The sequence below is a fragment of the Desmodus rotundus genome, chromosome 11 (genome assembly GCF_022682495.2).
Source record: "Desmodus rotundus isolate HL8 chromosome 11, HLdesRot8A.1, whole genome shotgun sequence".
In the NCBI taxonomy this organism is placed as follows: domain Eukaryota; kingdom Metazoa; phylum Chordata; class Mammalia; order Chiroptera; family Phyllostomidae; genus Desmodus; species Desmodus rotundus.
Window position 1 is genome coordinate 98,038,425 of NC_071397.1, and position 18,061 is coordinate 98,056,485.

General features: G+C 48.9%; 1 protein-coding gene and 1 pseudogene across 1 annotated transcript; one reads left to right on the forward strand and one right to left on the reverse strand.

Moving 5' to 3' along the window:
• Window positions 1-3,067: 3,067 nt before the first annotated feature.
• Window positions 3,068-10,848, reverse strand: SOD2 (superoxide dismutase 2). Its single transcript, XM_053914032.2, has 5 exons — window positions 10,690-10,848; window positions 10,053-10,255; window positions 6,847-6,963; window positions 5,148-5,327; window positions 3,068-3,784 (listed from the first exon to the last, which is right to left on the reverse strand). The coding sequence occupies exons 1-5, from the start codon at window positions 10,710-10,712 to the stop codon at window positions 3,639-3,641; spliced, it is 669 nt and encodes a 222-aa protein (XP_053770007.1). The 5' UTR covers window positions 10,713-10,848; the 3' UTR covers window positions 3,068-3,638.
• A 1,044-nt stretch (window positions 10,849-11,892) lies between these two features.
• Window positions 11,893-13,244, forward strand: LOC112297153 (eukaryotic translation initiation factor 2 subunit 3-like; annotated as a pseudogene).
• Window positions 13,245-18,061: the final 4,817 nt, after the last annotated feature.

The following is an 18,061-nucleotide window of genomic DNA, read 5'->3' on the forward strand; positions in this document are numbered from 1 at the left end:
TTCTCGGGGGGAGAAACTTCTTGGCGAGAAGGGGAGAAAATAAAATCAAATACAACCTCACGGTCACACCCACCGCGGGTGCGGGCCTCTTTAAAACCTCTGAAAATGGAGGATGGCAGTCCCATAACCTACATAAATCAGACCAAAGAACTTGGGGGGGGGGAAAGAACATGAAAAACGAGCTCTTGCCTAAAGGGAATTATTTTTTAGATGCGTAAGAAGGAGAACTAATAAGGGCTCATTGAGATCGGCGTACCACGGCCGCGCACCTCTGGCAGATTTAGGAGATTCCCGTTTGGAGCCTTTGCAAGACGGTGCCTGCAGGCGAACTCCCCCGTCCAGATACAATGGAGGCACGAAACAAGGAAAGGAATGTTTTTCCCGTTTGCACAGGGTCCCTGATGCGGGGCCTTCCGACCGCACCGCGGCTGCGTCTCGGACAGGAGACGTGATAACTGAATACAGTGCTGATTCTGGAAAGGATCCTGTCGCTCTAAAGGGCATCATTGGGACAATTACTTCATGGTCTCGGAGAATCACAGGATAGCAGGATGTGCCTGTTAACGTCCTGATTTCCAAGGCTGGCCAGGAGCAGCGTAGGAGAATGTCCTTAGTTGGCAGGAAATACAAAGTACTTGGCAACGATGGGCATCCTTTGGGTAAGGGATCCTTAAGAGTCTGAAAAACCTAAGGTATTTGAGATTGTTCCTAAATAAAAAGAATTAAAAGAATACAAAGAAAAGAAAAGGTGAAAGTACATCCCTTCCCAAAGGAACGAAACAAAAAAGGTTCAGAATTGTGTGCCTGGGGGCCTCCTTGAACGCTTTTCCAACACCCTGAGTCAGTCTGCTTTTCCCTGAACCCTGTGGGTTAGCAGAGTCTGGAGGGGCAAAAGCGTGGGAATACTGCCACCTGGTGGTTTTTAGAGCAAGTGCCGGGCAGGCTTACGGAGGTTTACAGTTGTTAATATGCAAAACACACAGATTATTCTTGTATTGCTGTTTACTAATTATTGTATTTTCCATATAAATGACTGTAAACCTACTCTTTCTCCACCCTGTATATTTAGGGTAATGGGGAGGGAGAGGCAATCCTGAGGTTTCCTCTGGATGGGGAAAGAATAGAGCTTTTGGGGGGGGATTTACTTTTGGAGGCTGTTGGAGAAAAAAGGAAATAGGTTCTTGAGCCATGAGGCTGCATAGGAGTTAAATCTGAAACCTGGAGCCCTGGCTGGGTAGCTCGGTTGGTTGGAGCATCGTCCTCATGCGCCAGGGTTGCAGGTTCAATCCCAGGTCAGGGCATATAGAGGTGTCAACCAAATGAATAGGTGGAGCACAACATATTGCGCTCGCTCGCGCTCTCTCTCTCTCTCTCTCTCTCTCTCTCTCTCTCTCTCTCCCTCATCAATAAATAAAATGATAAATTTAAAGCACATAGTAGCGAGTAAGAAGGCTACTAAAATAAATAAAGGCCATTGTGTTTAAGTTGTGGTTTGGGTCATGTGTACAAGGATATAAAGCTAAATGAAAAAACCTGAGACTAGAAAAACCTGAGACTGGAAGCAGAGCACAGATGGCTCTGGTTTCACATGAGTCCAGGGCAAACTCTAGAATGAGGAGTTTAGGAGGAAGGGATAAGTTTAGGAGGCACAATAAAGGCACAATGATTCTCCATTCCCCACCCCACACCTGGAGGCCTTGGAGATTAGTTCTCTAGGACGGAGAAGAAATCGGAGACCGCCAGCGAGATGTCAGCTGGCTTACAAGGTAGCTCAGTGGGAATCACTCAGGTGCCCCTCCGCGCAGGCGCAGGCGGGAGGGAGGTTGGGTTTCAGCCCGGCACACCCTCGGCCGATACCCTATGGGGACACAGCTGTCCAATCACATGCAGGGGCCCTGGCTACTGGTGAGAATCTTCCTATGGTAGGGTAGACACTTAACCACCTAAAATTTATTCGTTAATTTTTTCAACTCAATTTTTTCAACTCCACTTCCAGAAAACTGAACCCACTCCTAGAGTATGACCCAGCGATAACTATCCCTGGTACTTACCCAAATGAGTTAAAATCCGTACCCAGGAAAATGCCTATAGCAGCTTTATTCACAGCTGCCAAAACCTGGAAACACCAAGACATCCTTCGGCAGGCGAACAAATAAATTGGGGTACTTCCAGACAGTGGAGTACTACTCAGTGCTAAAGAAACGGGCTGTCGAGCCATGAAAAGACACAGAGGAACCTCAAACGCAAGTTCTAAATGACAGAAGCCAACCCCACATACTGTGTGATTCCGACTCCGTGACCTCCTGGGAAAACAGGAAACCATGAGGACAGAAAAGGGGTCAGTGGTTTCCAGGGGGTCAGGGGCAGGGAATGAATAAGTGGAGCGCAGCGGATTTTTCAGGCAGTAAGATCATTTCTGTTTGATACTTTAGTGGTGGATGCATGTCATTGCATACTTGTCACCCACCCCGCACAGCCCCACATACAACCCCGCACAGGGGCACTGTGACAAGCAGGCTCCTACCCCAGCCCATGCCTCTCTGGGCCGGCCCCTGTCCGACACTACATGTCCTCGGTCCTGAATGCACAGCAGGGGCACCGGGGCAACTTAAATCCCAGCAAGCCCATCCCTGTGCCTGGGCCACCGGAGTCGGAGTCTCCTGCGGGGGAGTCTGGGCATCCTCACTGTGGAGTTTCCCCGAGGTGACTCGACTGTGAACCGGGACTGGGAACCACTGGTTTAACTAAAGGAAAGACAGTTAAGAGTTTTAAGTATGAGAAGAGGAACAACTGTCTTAAAATTCTAGTCTTAGAAATTTGAAGGAAGAACTCTTAGACCATGGAGTGTCACCTGAAGGATGAGTTCATTAAGAACTTGTCAGGCCACAGGGATGGCGGCCTCATCCCTATCTTCGGTTTTATCAGCTAGGCCCGAGAGTGTCCCTTTTGGGCACCTTTACAAACACGTTTCTGCACTTGAGGACATTTCTCATACAAGTCTTTGCATCTCCCCACAGAAAAACTGACGCACGCAACTACTTCCTTCTCATAATAAAGCGATTCTCGATTAGCAACCACATTATATATATATATTTTTTTTAATGACAAAATGGTGAATTCTGTGCAACACGTGACTACAAACAATTGAAGACCACTGCGTGATACCTACGAGAAGGAACACTAGACGTAGGGTTACTTACAAAACAAGCAATTTTCAATAGAAAACTAAACATTTCCCTTGGGAAAAAAATTTAATATTTAATTTTAAACTGGGTTAAAAGACTAGATTTCTGTAAATGCAGAACAGGATTGGAAAGGCTTCCCGAGACACCCCAATAGCATGGGGATGCGACACTTTCGATGGCTTGATGGTGGCTTTTGTGACCTCCTGATATTTTCTCTCTCTCAAGAAAATGTTCAATCAAAAGACTAAAATCATACAAAGCAGTTAGTATTTTCAAACTGGTGCCCAGTAACAAAAATCTTAAAGCAAGACATTATTCATAGCACTAGATTACTGTTTATCAGATACTTGAGTGAGCGCCATTCAGAGGCACCACGCAGCGCAGCCTGGGTGTGCTGAGCTGCTGTGCTCCGCCGCCGGAGGAGCGCCGCGCCCTCGGCACCGCGCCGGCGCTTCACTTTCTGCAGGCCATGTATCTTTCGGTGACATTCTGCCAGTTGATTACGTTCCAGATAGCCTTCAGGTAGTCGGGTCTGACATTCTTGTACTGAAGGTAGTAAGCGTGCTCCCACACGTCGATCCCCAGAAGTGGAATAAGACCTATTGGGAAGAAGAAACCAAGTAAAAGCTGTAAATTTCAGTTTAAGCACCGCCTCTTCTCAACTTAACCTTTACCCCCTGCACCCACGATCTCCTTCACATCCTCATCCATTTTTCAGTCTCTTATATAAGCAGGAAATGTGTGTAAGAACGTTCCCATAAAAAGAGTTTGAACTTTACTCTGGAAGAAAATGTGACTGGTACTAAAAATAACTGGAATAGACCTGGGAAAATCAATCAGCTATAGTATTTTAATAGTTGCTCCTAAAATACCAACAGATTTATCCAAGAGCCAGTTCTCAGTTGTCCTCACTGGGGGTCCCCGTAAGAATGTGTTGTTTGGGGGGGGTGAGTGAGGACCCTGCGAAGGTCCTGAGTCCTCAGGGAGGTCAGAAGAAAGCTGGCCTGCTCCCCAAGGCTAAGGTCAGTCTGAAGAATAAAAGCGTTCATGAGACGCTAATAGAAAGAACAAGTTAACAAGGAAAACCGAGGAGGCCTGAAGAATGGGACAGACAGGTGTGGCCAGGGCTCCCCTGGAAATCACCGCCTCCCCAGATAGGCCACCCGCAGAGGCGCACCTGACTCCCGGCAGCACTCAGCACTCACAAAGTCTGTGCTGCTTTTACAAATTCTGTGGCATCTCACTCTCCCAAAAGAGCTGTCTAGGTTCTAGAAAAACCTGAGCAGGTCCAGGGACGAGTCCCGTAACCAGCCTCCCGACACGAGTAGAGGTAGGAGAGGCAGCTGAGCACCGGTGTTGTTTGCCGTTAAGTAAGGTGTCACTTTAGCTGCTTCACAGCAAAGGCCATGGCTCCAGCTAACTGCTGGATTTCCTGCGATTCTCTTTCCTAACGAGCTTCTCATTCACCCAGCTCAACATGAAAAAGGAATGCGTGAGCCCAGCCTGGCGCTTCCAAGCCACACGGTGTCAGACTCCAAAACGCCTGGACAGGCTCTCCTTCCGGTTTGACCACAAGTGCTCAGGGCAGAACGTAAGACCCACGGTCTGAAAACAGAGCCCTTTTCTTGTTGTTCATCTAACTCTAGCTTTTTTATTTTATTGCATATAATTAGCAAGCTGGTACAAACTCCCTGTCAAATGAAGCAGTTTATGTTTAAGACATTTTTTATCAATGTTTCTAAAATTACATGTGTTTATTTTTTATAAGATTTAAGGTTTCAAAATAGCAAGAACTTTTAAAGCACCTTGGCTCACACAGACTCTGGGGAGCATCTGTGAAGCTTTGCTCAAATGAGAGCCCGCTCCTCTTGGGCCCGAACCCTGCCAGTGTTTCGTGTTTCAAGTGAAATGCTTTCTCGTGCGCCACCCCCTGGAAGGAACACGCGACACTTTTGCAGTCACCTGTTGTGCCTTGCAGGGGGTCCTGGTTAGAACAAGCAGCAATCTGTAAGCATCCTCGCTCCTTATTGAACCCGAGCCAGCCCCAGCCTGAGCCTTGGACGCCAGTAGAGACAGCGGTCAACTTCTCCTTAAACTTGGCGAAGGAACCAAAGTCACGGATGATGGCTTCCAGCAACTCCCCTGTTCAAAAAAAAAATCAGAGAACTCCCGCAAATGAACAGATGGCAACAATGACAGTATTTTATTACTTACGTGAGAGTGTTCCCATCAGACAACACCATGTGGAAGACACAACAAGACCCAGCCAGCCCCCACAACCTGCGCTACCCTGCCCTGAGGCCGGGGCCCTGGGCTCTCCGTCACCTCGCACTCCGTCACTGAGGCACACCGAGCAACCTCTTCACTCACTGCGCCCCAGCCACCAGCAAGGAAAGAAGAGTCTCCATTCTTCTTCCCGCTCGTTAGAAGTTTTATTTGGCCTTTTCTACGCCACCTACTCTGTCACAATCTGGGAATAAAATGTTATATCTGGTATCTGGTTCTTTCGCAAGGCAGCCGAGATCTTTCCTAGAGCAATAATATCAGTTTAAAGAGTGATTTTCTCTCTCATTGAACTAAGGCTACACTTCAAGGGCTATAGCGCTTTTATTCTGTAGTATATAAAATATAATTCTAGACTGAGCACATCTAATCAACTAGGCCAAAAGTAAGTCACTTTCTGTTCAGAGTAACCATCTGTTATAAGCACAAATGATGGACTACAGTGACACAGGAAACAGGAATGGCAGAGTGCCAACACCTGCTGGTTGAAGAGGGGTGTATCCGATACTCGGGTAACTCACAAAACCAACAGAATTAAATCACGGTCTGAAGACCTAACTCACAAAAAATGAACTGTCCCACTTCCCATACTTACTCCCTCACTGGTCTTTACTCACAACTGCTGATTTCAAGTGCAAAAGGTGCCTTCTAGGGCACACTCAGAAAACACACACTCACAGAAACCTAAGGTACATTCCAGAAGCCCAGAAACAAGGCAGGGGAGCTATACGTATGCCCCACACCTTCCCTGGGGCGGGGGGCGAGCAAAGCCCCCGCACGCACGCCACACAGAAGCAGAGTGGACGGGGCAGTGGGCCAGACTGTCAGCTCCGCGCTCCAGCGTCACCTGCAGCAAGCAAGTCTCACCTGGGAAACCTAACTTTCTGGGACAACTGACTTCTTATCACTGAGGAAGAACAGTAAAGTAATAGCAAAAGGCACTATTCTAAGCACCAGGCGTGTGATAACTTATTTAATTCTCAGAACAGCCCTATTATCACCACTGTATCACACAGATGAAGAGAGTAAGGCGCAGAACGAACGGTTTCGTATCTCGCCCCAGGTCCTGGAGCCAGGATGGGAAAGGTCATCTTTTCTGACCCGGGCTCTCGGTCTTCCCCTAATGGACAGTGCCGCACGTTGCCAACCCAGGTGGACACCGTGACCTGCGTGTGTACAGACAGTGTCTGATGACAATCCCGTGCACCCACGCACGCTCCATTCTGACCGACGTCCCTTTGAAAGCCACAGTCGAGTGTACCCCTTGCTACGGAGACTATGCCACGATGACACCTCAGAGAGAATCAGGGTAATGTAAAAAATCCACAGCCACCCCTGTGCTGCAAGTCGTCGCTCAGCCCGCACCCACAGCACCAACCTGCGGGCTCTCCGCCGCCGTTGGGGCTCAGGTTTGTCCAGAAAATGCTGTGATTGATGTGGCCCCCGCCGTTGAACTTCAGTGCAGACTGAAGAGAGATCTGAGCTGTGACGTCACCTGAAAGGTTAAAAGGCAAATACATTTTTTAAAATTCTTACTTTTTCAGTCATTCTATACTCTATTTTATTCTTTGTAAAATGTCACATAATCGGGTTTGTCTATAGCATCCTATAGGTCCTACAATTCTACAATTTCAGGGTTCTACACAAAAAGGCCTTTGCAAAATGATTTGTCCCAGTGGATTTTCAGGTGACTAGTGGCGCGCTGAACAACTGGAGGGAGGCCCCGCGTGGGGGCAACGCCAGCAGGAAATTCACTCCTGAGCTCTGAAGAACTGAGTTTCCTCGGAACAAACACAAAACACAGTGGAATGCGGGACCGTATGGTCCCACGCGCAGACTATGGGACTCTGTCACATCTCATTTTCTAGGCAGACAACTATTCACTGGGAAATATCTCAGTGTTACATTAACAAGGAATGCAACATAGTCAAAACTGAACTCCTGATTTCCAACCCCCAATTGCTCCTCCTGTGGGCTTCCCCACCTCAGGAAGGGCCAGCTGTCTTCTCAGATTTTTGATAACTGTGTCATCTTCAACTCCTTTCCCCTCACACCCCACATCTAGCCCACCGGCATGTCCACCAGCAAGGCCAGCTCTCCCTTTCACACACATACAGGACCAACCCCTTCTCCCAACGCCTGGTCAGACCAGCAGCATCTACCTCACCCCCACCCCCCCGCCCCCGCCCCCGAGTGCCTGCCACCCTCTGGCGCTGATCTCCTGCTTCCTCATCTGCCCGACAGTCTATTTTCAACAGAGTGGCCAGGGGACTCCTCTAGACCCCACACCAATCGCTGCTCTTCTCAGTGTGAACCCCAGGTCCCTACAATGGGCTACAGACGCACACGCCACAGGACCCTCTGCAGCCCCGAGCTGGCCCAGCTGCAGGCTCAGCACGGTGTCAGCTTAGAGTCCCCACGGCTTCCTGTGCAGGACCACTCTTCCCCCCCAAGGCAGCCTCATGCTTCACTCCCTCACCTCTCCTTCAAGTTTCTACTGCGCTGCCAACTTTATTGTGTAGGCAGTTCCCCTACTTTCTCTCCCTACACCCCCTGCCATACTACAGATTTACTTGTTCACCTGTCTCCCCACTAAAATAAAAGTTCCAGTGAGGACAAGGGCCCTGCTGTGACTCAGGGCCCAATACATTGCCTCATACGTAGCAGGCACTCAGTAAATGTTTGTTGATTGACTATATTGAATGTAGTTTCCAAGGTAAAAAAATTCTCTGATATCTGTAGTACTTAAAACAAAACGTCACATTTGAAGACATTTTTTTTCTACCTTTCTTAACAAGTAGGTAAGATATTTTATATGCCTTCCAGAAGCTACAGATGAAGTAAAATATCAGATAAAAATGGGAATTTCCTTGAGTGTTTATTATTCACAAGATAGCAAGAGACAAAGTGAAGGACACAAAGAACCACCGAGGACACTGCTCAGAGATTATGTAACAGAATGAGCTCTCTGCTTCTGGTCTCCGGGCGCACAGCAAGAACATGGGTAAGAAACACCACTGTTTTCTTAAACAAGGCCAAACCTCCAGCTGGTCAGCAATTCAGATAAGAGGGGACCACATGATATCTGAATGCACAGTTGAGCTTTGAAAGTTTTTTCTAAGATGCCAACTTTCTGCTGTTATGTTTATAAAATAACTTTCTCACAAATCAGTGTCTCCCTTTATTAATTTTTCTTGGAAAGTCACCCTAAAAATAAATTTGTTTATTAAATTGTGTTTTAATAAGTCAACAGTAACTACATTTTTCTAATGGAAAAGAAACATGCTTATTAAGTTTATTATTAAGTAATGAAATTAGTTTAATAATGTCAATCTCTTAAAGTTTAGTTAATCGTTTTTAAATTGTAATAGAAATTTGGGTATTGCTTTGAAGAATACTTTTCTGTTGCCCTGGCCGGGTGGCTCAGCTGGTTGGAGCGTCACCCCAGTCACCAAAACTTTTCGGAAGTTCAACTTTTCCTTTGGTTTCACTTCAATTTTTTTTTCCTTTAATTAAGTACAATAAAAGTTAAATAAGTTCATTACTTATATGTGATGAGACTGATGATGTAATTTTACTTCTACTCCTTTAATCCCAAATTTCAAACATGAAAATTCAGCTCTTTAGCAATTTTTAAAATATGGCTTTTTAGGTGAAAGACAACTCTGCGGGCATTTATTAATTAGTGGGCAATACAGAACACAACGTAAAGCTTTTCTTTCCCAGTGGCTCTCATTAAACGAGTAAACTGCTGAACCGCTGCTTTGATTGCACAAGCACAGGAAAGAAAGTGAGCTATTTTGAAATTACTGGAGAGAGAGGTTCACAGGTGTCAGATGTCCTCACGTAGGAAATACTTTCAAACTGGGATATTCCCCAGCCTCTCTATTACCAGAGCCTTCCCGTATCTGTTATGTCCTAAGTCACCAAAACTTTTCCCGTCTGCAGAGCCTCCTGTCGCATCTGAGGTTTCTGAGGGTCAGAAGTAAAGATTCCAGAATGTGGCAACTTCCTCTTGTTTTTGTTTTGCTATTTACTTCACGCACCATCAGGGTGAAATACTGCATTTCTCCACTAGGTGCCCCCAGTCAGCAAGATTTCGCTGTCAAACATTACTCCGCCAATTTCATAGGACTGACATTTAATAAAAATACGTATATTCCAGAAAAAAATACGTTTTTTAAACTGTGTAGCTGTGAAGCCATACCTGTAGTCTGGAAACACGAGTGCCAATTATTTCCTCTGCAAACCACTGCTTAAACTAATAGGCTGGAAAGTGTAATCGTTTTTGTATAGGGAGATCAAGACATAGTATTCCCACACACACCCCCCAGAAGCAAAACACAAAAAGTCCACACGTTACTGGTTTTGTCAACTGGGCTCTTAAAAAAAAAAAAGTAACTCCATGTTTTAATTGATTGCTAAATATTAGTAAACAAATACAAGCCTGCTTCAGGTTCCCACAAATGGATATTTTCCTTGTGGATGTCAAGAACACGTGGAGTGATCTACCGAACGGAGGAGCGTCTCCTTGTGGAGACACGCCTGGCCGTCAGCTTCCCCGAGTGTGGAGCCCGCACCTACCCTTCTGCAGCGCATCCAGGTACTTTTCCTCGGTGACGTTCAGGTTGTTCACGTAGGCCGCATGGTGCTTGCTGTAGTGAAGCTCCATGATCTGGGCGTTGATATGAGGCTCCAGGGCGCCATAGTCGTACGGCAGGTCGGGGAGTTTGTGCTTCTGCCTGGAGCCCACAGACCCCAGAGCGGGCACCAGCCTCCGGCTCGTGCTGGGAAGACAAACACAGACCGATCCGCTCACGCGGGCAGTCCGCTTCACGCGCTCCCGTCTGCGCAGACCCGGCTGCGGGACGAGCGGCGCACCTGGGCCTTTGCCTGGTTTGCCGGTTGTCTCGCCCGCCACCTTCTTAGAAGCCACCTTCTTTAAACTAACGCCGCCGTCCTGCGCTTCGGCAGCACCTGGACGCGCTCAACGCACACATGCCTTTAGGCAGGGCCGCCCGCGGCGTCCCCGCCACACCTGGGCCCAGAAAGTACCCTAGACCCCGCCCGGACCCAGCCCTGCAGCTGCTGAGCGCCAAAGGAGAGAAAGGACCGCGGAGGCAACACCGCGCCGTCGCCGCCGAGGCCCCCGCGGCCCGCGCCCTTTGCCCTTGGAGCAGGGGCCGTGTTCCCGCTGCGCCGCGCAGTCCAGGCGTCTAACCTGTACGCCGCGCGGGACAACATGGTGACGCCGACAACAGGCCTCCCCGAGTCCGAGCCGCCGCACCGCGCTGACCGCTCGGAGTGAACCGGCGACCGGCGCTGCGCCGCAAGGGCACTGCCGCCGGCCGCAGGCTCCGCCCCCTGCTCGCCGCTCCCACCAAGGGGGGTGTACTGTCCCGGGGGCTGCCCCGCCCCCAATCAGCCCGCGCCCTGGGTCCAGGGGCGCGAGAAGGAGGGTAGCAGAGACCTTCTCTAGTGGGCTGCGGGAGCCGCGGTGCCCATCTGCCATGTTCCCTACGTGTCACCAAGGGAAGGCTGCTATCCCCACCCCCCGATGTCAGATGGTACGGTCCGCAGCTCCACCAGCGTAGCCACCGCCCTGCGGGTCCTGGAAGAACGGACAGGTTGGCGGGGTCTGCAAGTTCGTCCCCGCCCCTTCCCTGGGGTCCGAGCTGGGGCAGACCCGGGGTCAGGTGACCTTCCCGAAGGAGAGACACCTGTTTCCCAGAACTGCCTTGGCGCGCTCCAGCGCGTCGGGGAGGAAGGTGGGTCCAGGTTGCTGGGAAGCTGTAGGGCCATTGCCCTCCCCCGCCCCCCCAACCTGTGCCGCGAAAGGCCTTTCTTTCCGAGAAATGACCTTGGGACCTTCTGCAGGCCCGAGCCAGGCCGAGGGCGGTTACTGAACACCTACGAGGCCAGGGACTGCGCTGCAGGGCTCGCAGACATTTATCTCTATTTCACCTGGAGGATAGGTATCATAGACTCCAGCCTACAGCTAAGAGTTCACTGAGGTTAAGCAGGTTGTACTTGTCACACAGTAAGTAAAAGAGTCAGGATTAGAACTCGATGTTCATATTTTCTTGAGTACTAAGACCTACCAGTCCAGTCTTGAGTATTTATTAGACGTGACTTCCATGAGCTAACCGCTGGGAAAATATAAATACAGCAGAGGATTCTTTCTTATAGTATCTTATATAAGCTGTATCAAATGCTTTCTCAACAATTAAAAAAAAATTCTTGGGTTGTGTGAGCCCTCCCCATATAGAAGTTAGGACAGCTTTAACACTGTTATCGGCCTGAGTTGGGCCCTTATGGAGTGGCATAACATAAAAGGAAATAGATAGTAGGTGCTTAAAAAAGAATTTCAGCTCCAGGCAAGATAGCGGAAGGGGTGGGTGGCGGGCGGGGGGTGCTGGAGTGACTGCTTTCTCACCAAGATCTTGCCACCTTGAACATTACCAAATTGCCACCACTTTCACACGAAGTTATCACCAGACAAGCCACAATTAACATAGATACGATTGGTCATGTAGCTCATGGGCAATCCAATTGTGAAAGCTATTTCTGGAGGTCACACTGTCCGGGTCAAAAATGAACTAGAAAGAAATACTACGATCAAGCTTGGCTATGCTAATGCTAAGATGTATAAACTCGATGACTCAAGTCATCCTCGGCCCGGATGTTACAGATCCTGCGGAAGCAGCACACCTGATGAGTTTCCTGCAGACAGCCCGGGAACCAAAGGGACCTGCAAGTTGGCCAGGCGCATGTGCTTTGTCCATTGCCCTGGCCAGGATATTTTGATGGCTACTGTGCTGAACAGCACAGCAGATGAATGTGGCTCTTCTGTTGACAGCTGGTCATGAGACTTGTCCTCAGCCTCAGACTTCTGAACCCCTGGTTGCTATAGAAATTGTGAAACTGATGCATATTTTGATTCTAGAAAATAAAATTGATTTAGTAAAAGAAAGCCTGGCCAAAGAACAGTGTGGACAGACCCTTGCACTTGTATACAAGGAGCGGCAGCAGAAGGAGCTCCTATTTTCCAGTTTCTGCTCAGCTGAACTACAATACTGAAATACTTACTGTTATTAGATCCTCTGACATCAACAAACCTCAAGCTGACTTGATGGGAGTGTAGCTGGTTGGCGGCAGTATTCCGAAAGGAAGGTTACAGGTGGGCCAGAGGGTAGAGGTCAGGCCTGGTATTTAACCTCTCGTACTTACAATAGGGTCTACAATAACTGCATAAATTGGCACAGGATTGAATCCACCAGAAATCGATCATTCCCAATAATGTCTAACATTTATACCAGTGAAGGTTGAAATGAAGCTTCACTACTAGTTTCTGCTATAGCACATGTACCACCGAACCTGTTTGGAATAAAGTTTTTCTTCTTGTTTTCATCATTCATCTTTGAGTAGCTGTGGGCTTAAAGGATTGGTAGACTTCTAAAAACTGGAAGACACAAATTCCTGAAGACCAGCTTCCCGTTACCTCATATTTTGTTGCTTTATCTCCACAATTCTGAGTGAAAAGAAATTGACTCGAATAAAGTTATCCTTTAGAGCATGAAAAAAAAACCCAAGAATTTCACTTGTTTTCTTCTGTTTCTTGCACAACCCTCCAAGGATGATGACTAGGTTTGGATTAGGGGAATAGCAAGGGGAACCACCCGGCATGATTTCCCAGCAAGAGGGCTAGGGCTTGCTGGCAGTTAAGAGAATGCAACCCAAGGGTGTGTTTGGGTGAAGGAGGAAATTTGGGGTGAAAGCAGATTATGCATGTTCTTAAAACAAACATATGGTTGGCAACAGGAAATTGAGAAGCATTTTAGCTGAATACATCAAAAGTAGTTTTTCAGGCAAAATAGTCTGGTATTGATATCACAAGGGTCCGGCTAGTTAGGAAGCTGCTGTAGGAATCCTAGCGTGAGGTACCAAGAGCCAGTTTGAGGGTGCCAGCTATGGAAACTGCACACAAAGCGATTCTGAAGGATGGTACAACAGAATTCAGGGACATACCAGTCACTAATAAAAGGGCTTGATCTTGCTGTGGCTGGTGTGGCTCAATGGATTGAGCACCAGCTTGCAAACCAAAAGGTCACCAGTTTGATTCCCAGTCAGGGCACATGCCTGGGTTGCAGGCCAGGTCCCCAGGAGGGGGTGCACAAGAGACAACCACACATTGATGTTTCTCTCCCTTTCCTTCTCCTTCCCTTCCCCTCTCTGTAAAAATAAATTTTAAAAATATCTTTTTAAATAAAAACAAAAGGGCTTGACCTGGTGAGAATAACACATCACTATCAGGAGACCGCCCAGTCAGAAAGCAGCGATGTGCTTCTCGTTTGCACAGATGATGAGACTTTGAGACTTAAATGGCCCCCAGGACAGGCCTTTTTTAATTTGTTTTTTTTATTTAAGTATAGTTGGTATACAACCCTATATTGATTAGATTAGTTTCAGGTGTACAATATATGATCTGACATTTTTATACCTAACAATGTGATCCCCCACCAATTCCAGCAATCACCTGTCACCGTGTAAACTATCACAATACTATCGACTATCTCCCCCTTCCCCTTCTGCATTTCCTTCGCAGGGGAGAAGGATGGACAGACTGGATGTTCTGATTTACTCAGGTATCGGATGAGATGGGGCGAGGCCAGAACGCAGTAAAGGTGTTGCAGATACAGCAGGTAAGTACAGTGAGATGGGATGTGAACTACGAAGGGGATGAAGTACAGTGGAAACAGGGTAAGATCAACAGGTTAGATGTGCCTTGCTGTGTTAAACTATTGTTCAAACAAGAGTGAGAGAGAGATGGTAAAAATATAAGAAAAGAAATTGGAGATAATAATCACCAGTATAGAATACTGAGTCCCTCTAGAAGGAGGGTGGAAAATGCTGTTGAGGCGGAATAGAAATACAATTTATTTTTTCTATTGTAGTTGACATTCAATATTACATTAGTTTCAGGTGTACAGCATAGTGGTTAGACATTTATACAATTTAAGAAGTGGCCCCTGGATGGGTCTAGCACCCCACCTGACATCATACGTGGTTATTACAAAGGACATGCCCTTTTGAACAAGCGACAAAGACTGGGGCATAGTGAGTGACAGTACCGGTCAAGCAGGAGTGTCCCTAACATAATATCTGTCATCAGCTACATGCTCCCAGCAAGACGACGCTGACTCTCAGAGCATCTGAGATTGAGACCAAGTGTTTGGGGGTATAAGAGGTAATGAGGAGAAAGTTTCTCTTTTTTAAAAAATTTTTATTTATTGGTTTTAGAGGGAGGGAGGAGGGGGAACGTCAATTTGTTCCACTTATATGTATTCTTTGGTTGGTTGTTATATGTGCCCTGACCGGGAATTGAACCCACAACCTTGGAGTATCAGGACTATGCTCTAACCCAGTGGTCCCCAACCCTGTTGGCACCAGGGACGGGTTTCTTGGAGGACAATTTTTCCACGGACCGGGGCGGGGTGGTAGTTTTGGGATGATTCAAGCACATTATGTTCCAGCTCACCTCCTGCTATGAGGCCCAGTTCCTGACAAGCCAGACCTGTACCCGTGCACGGCCCTGAGGTTGCGGACCCCTGCTCTAACTGGCTAAGCTACCCAGCCAGGGTGAGAAGAAAGTTGCTTACATTCTTCATCTACCACGCCCAACACACTGGCCTCTTTCCTTTCTGTGTGGCAGCTGTAAGCAGTGCTCATTCATTTAGCCCAAGGAGTTAGACAGAGTTCTGCTGACTGGGGTCCGTCCCAGATTCCTTCAGCCAGCTCAGGATGCCCTCTGCTGCATCAGGGCACCATGACCGTGGGTTTCTGTTGAATAAACCTCTGAAGACCATTAGCAGGAGGAGGCAGATGTGGGTCAAGGTGAAATCACTGTGAGCCTGTTATCAATCTCATTCACATCGAGTAACTGAGCCCCAGCCAGTGTCCCAAACACAGAGGAGTGTCTTCCCTCCTGTAAAGAGACCTGGAGTCGGTAGTCCAGGGCTGGGATAACAGCATCATCGTGGACTCAGGCTCCCTCTCCTCTGCTTGCCTTATGATCCATGATAGCTTCTACAGCGCCAGCCATCTCACCTCCTTCCCAGGAACAGGGACTCTGGCATGTGACTCGGGTCATAATTCTTGGACCTCAAGCTGGATGCTGCTCCTCAGTTCTCACCTTGGGCCATTTGCCCCTTTTATCATGTTGGCTTGTTAGCCTCAGTGAAGACCCAGCTTCCAGGAGCTGCCCTTGGCATTGGCCCACCTAACTGACTCCACCCACCCTTGTCTATGGAGAGAATCAGACCTTTGAGCCATGAACCTGGGAACCTGAACAGAATGGAGGAAGGGCGAAGAGAGAGTCGCCCCATATTTAGGGTCCAGCAGGTTCCTCCATAGATCCCTCCATATAGCCTGCAGCGTCCGCCCCGCAGCACCACCATCATCGCTGCGCCAGGTGTATTAGGGTTCTCTAGAGAAGCAGAGCCAACGAGATGTGTATAGAAAGAGAGAAAGATGTATCATAAGGAATGGGCTCACGTGATCATGGAGGCTGGCGAGTCCCAAGTCTGTAGTGTCAACCGCCAGGGGGGAGCCCGGGAGAGCCACAGGGGCAGTTCTAGGGCAAAGGCAACCTGAGTAGGAGGTCCCCCTCACTCCGGGGGAGGTCAGTGTTGTTCCTGGCAGGCCTTCATGGACTGGATGAGGCCCTCCCTCCCTATGGAGGGCAGTTTGCTTTACCCAAGAGTCACTGATTTATTTAAATGTTAACCTCACCCCAAAACACCTCCAAGCTGACACATAAAATTAACAATCACACTAGGTAAATAAACAACAAGGTCAGTGCATTCGACGTAAGACGTGGGGAGCCCTGTTGGTCATTACACCACACAATTCCAGCTATAGCACCCCGGGGCACATCATGGCGTGAGGCTGCATGCGTGGGCACAACTCCGAGAATAACTCTCAAGAGCTACCCAAGGGGGATGGACCAGGCCACCGAGGCAATGACCAAGCACAAGCATCGAAGGTGGCTGCCTGTCCTGGCCAGCATGTGCCGGGGGCTGCATCCCACACCGTGGAGTCCACTCTGAAGAACCAGGGCAGGTAGGCAGGAGGCGTGGCCTCAGGTACCACGGCAGCTCATGCCAGAGCTCGGGCCACTGGGAGAGGTAGGGACATGGTCCCATGCAGGTATGTCCCAGAACACTACCATCACCCTGCTGTGATGCCAGCTGACAGCTGCATTAGCCCTTTGGTGGGAAATCGGATAAAATCATGTAAAGTAAGCCTGTGTTTTCACCCTGTGACTATTAATGTACATGTCCTATCAGTGATGTACAAACTAGAAACTCTCTTAATCTCAACACTGACCTTGAACATTCCAGTCCCCCTTGAGCAGACACGCCTTAGTTTTGTCCCAGACCAGTTCAGGAAGTAAACCAGTTGTTTGGAGCTGCCTCATGTCCCCCAAATTCCTACACTGAGTCCGAACCCCCAGCACCGCAGACTGACTGTGTTTGGACAGAGAGCCTCCAGGGAATTAAGTGAAAAGGAAAGCCCGGGGGTGGCCCCAAGCCAGTGCTGCTGGCGCCCTTAGGAGACAGGGAAGGAAAGACACAAAATACACACAGGCGGAGGGGTGGCCAGGTGAGAGGGCACAGCAGGAAGACAGCCGTCTGCAAGCCCAGGAGGGAGACCTAAGAAGAAACCAGCCCTGCCGACACTTGATCTCAGACTTCCAGCCTTCTGGCCTCCAGCCCGGTGAGAAAGTGAATTTCCGTTCTGAAGCCGCCCAGTCTGCAGTGTTTTGTCACGGCAGCCCAAGCAAACTAGTACAGCAGTTCCACGATTTCTGTAATCCAATCTGCTATCAAAATGTAAGCTGCTGTGGAGCTTACCACAATCACAGGGTCTCCTTCCCACCTGGGACCTCCCCACCGCACTCCCCTCTCACCCTGCAGAGGCCTTGCTGGCGGGGGAGGGGAGTCTGCATTCAGGAGGGACAGCGCTTCTCAGCAGGCTCCTGCTTCACTGTCATCTGGCCCAGGCATTAGGAATGCCAGCTCCAGCTGCAGTCAGGTGCTGAGAGAAAAGAGGCGTGTGTTCCATCCTGGTCTAGCTCGACTTCATTTAAGAGGTTTTATATAGGTAACATGTCTGGTTTGGCTTCACTGTCCCTGGCTCTCTGTCACGTGGGGCCCCTGCACCTGCCCAGGTGTGGCACCCCTGACCCTCTGCTGGAGGAAGGTCCTTCGGTCAGTTGTGCAGCCACCAGAGCGGCCTGGTTCACACTCCCTCCATCTCCCTAAGACCAGCTCATGACTCCCCCTTCAGAACCGTCCTGAGGAAAAGTGGATACCAGTGTCCTAGTTCACCCCGAATGTGCAGGGTGCAGAGATTCTGGACCCCCCTTGCTCTAAGAGAAGGAGAGGAGAGCAACATGGGAAAGGTGGAGCCCAACACACTGCTAAAGCAAAGCCTCAGGCAGCTCCCGTTTCTCCCCCGCCCAGCCTTCGGAGCAGGGTCGTAGGGAAGCTGCTGGACCTGCTCAGCCTGTCCAGAGCATGAGCCTCCCA

Bases quoted from the DNA above. Each gene is read 5' to 3' on its own strand.
- SOD2 (XM_053914032.2), bottom strand. From the start codon at position 10,712: ATGTTGTCCCGCGCGGCGTACAG. The intron at 10,256-10,689 runs GTTAGACGCCTG...TTGTCTTCCCAG, and splicing joins TTGTCCCGCGCGGCGTACAG to CACGAGCCGGAGGCTGGTGC. The intron at 6,964-10,052 runs GTAGGTGCGGGC...TTAACCTTTCAG, and splicing joins CCTGGATGCGCTGCAGAAGG to GTGACGTCACAGCTCAGATC.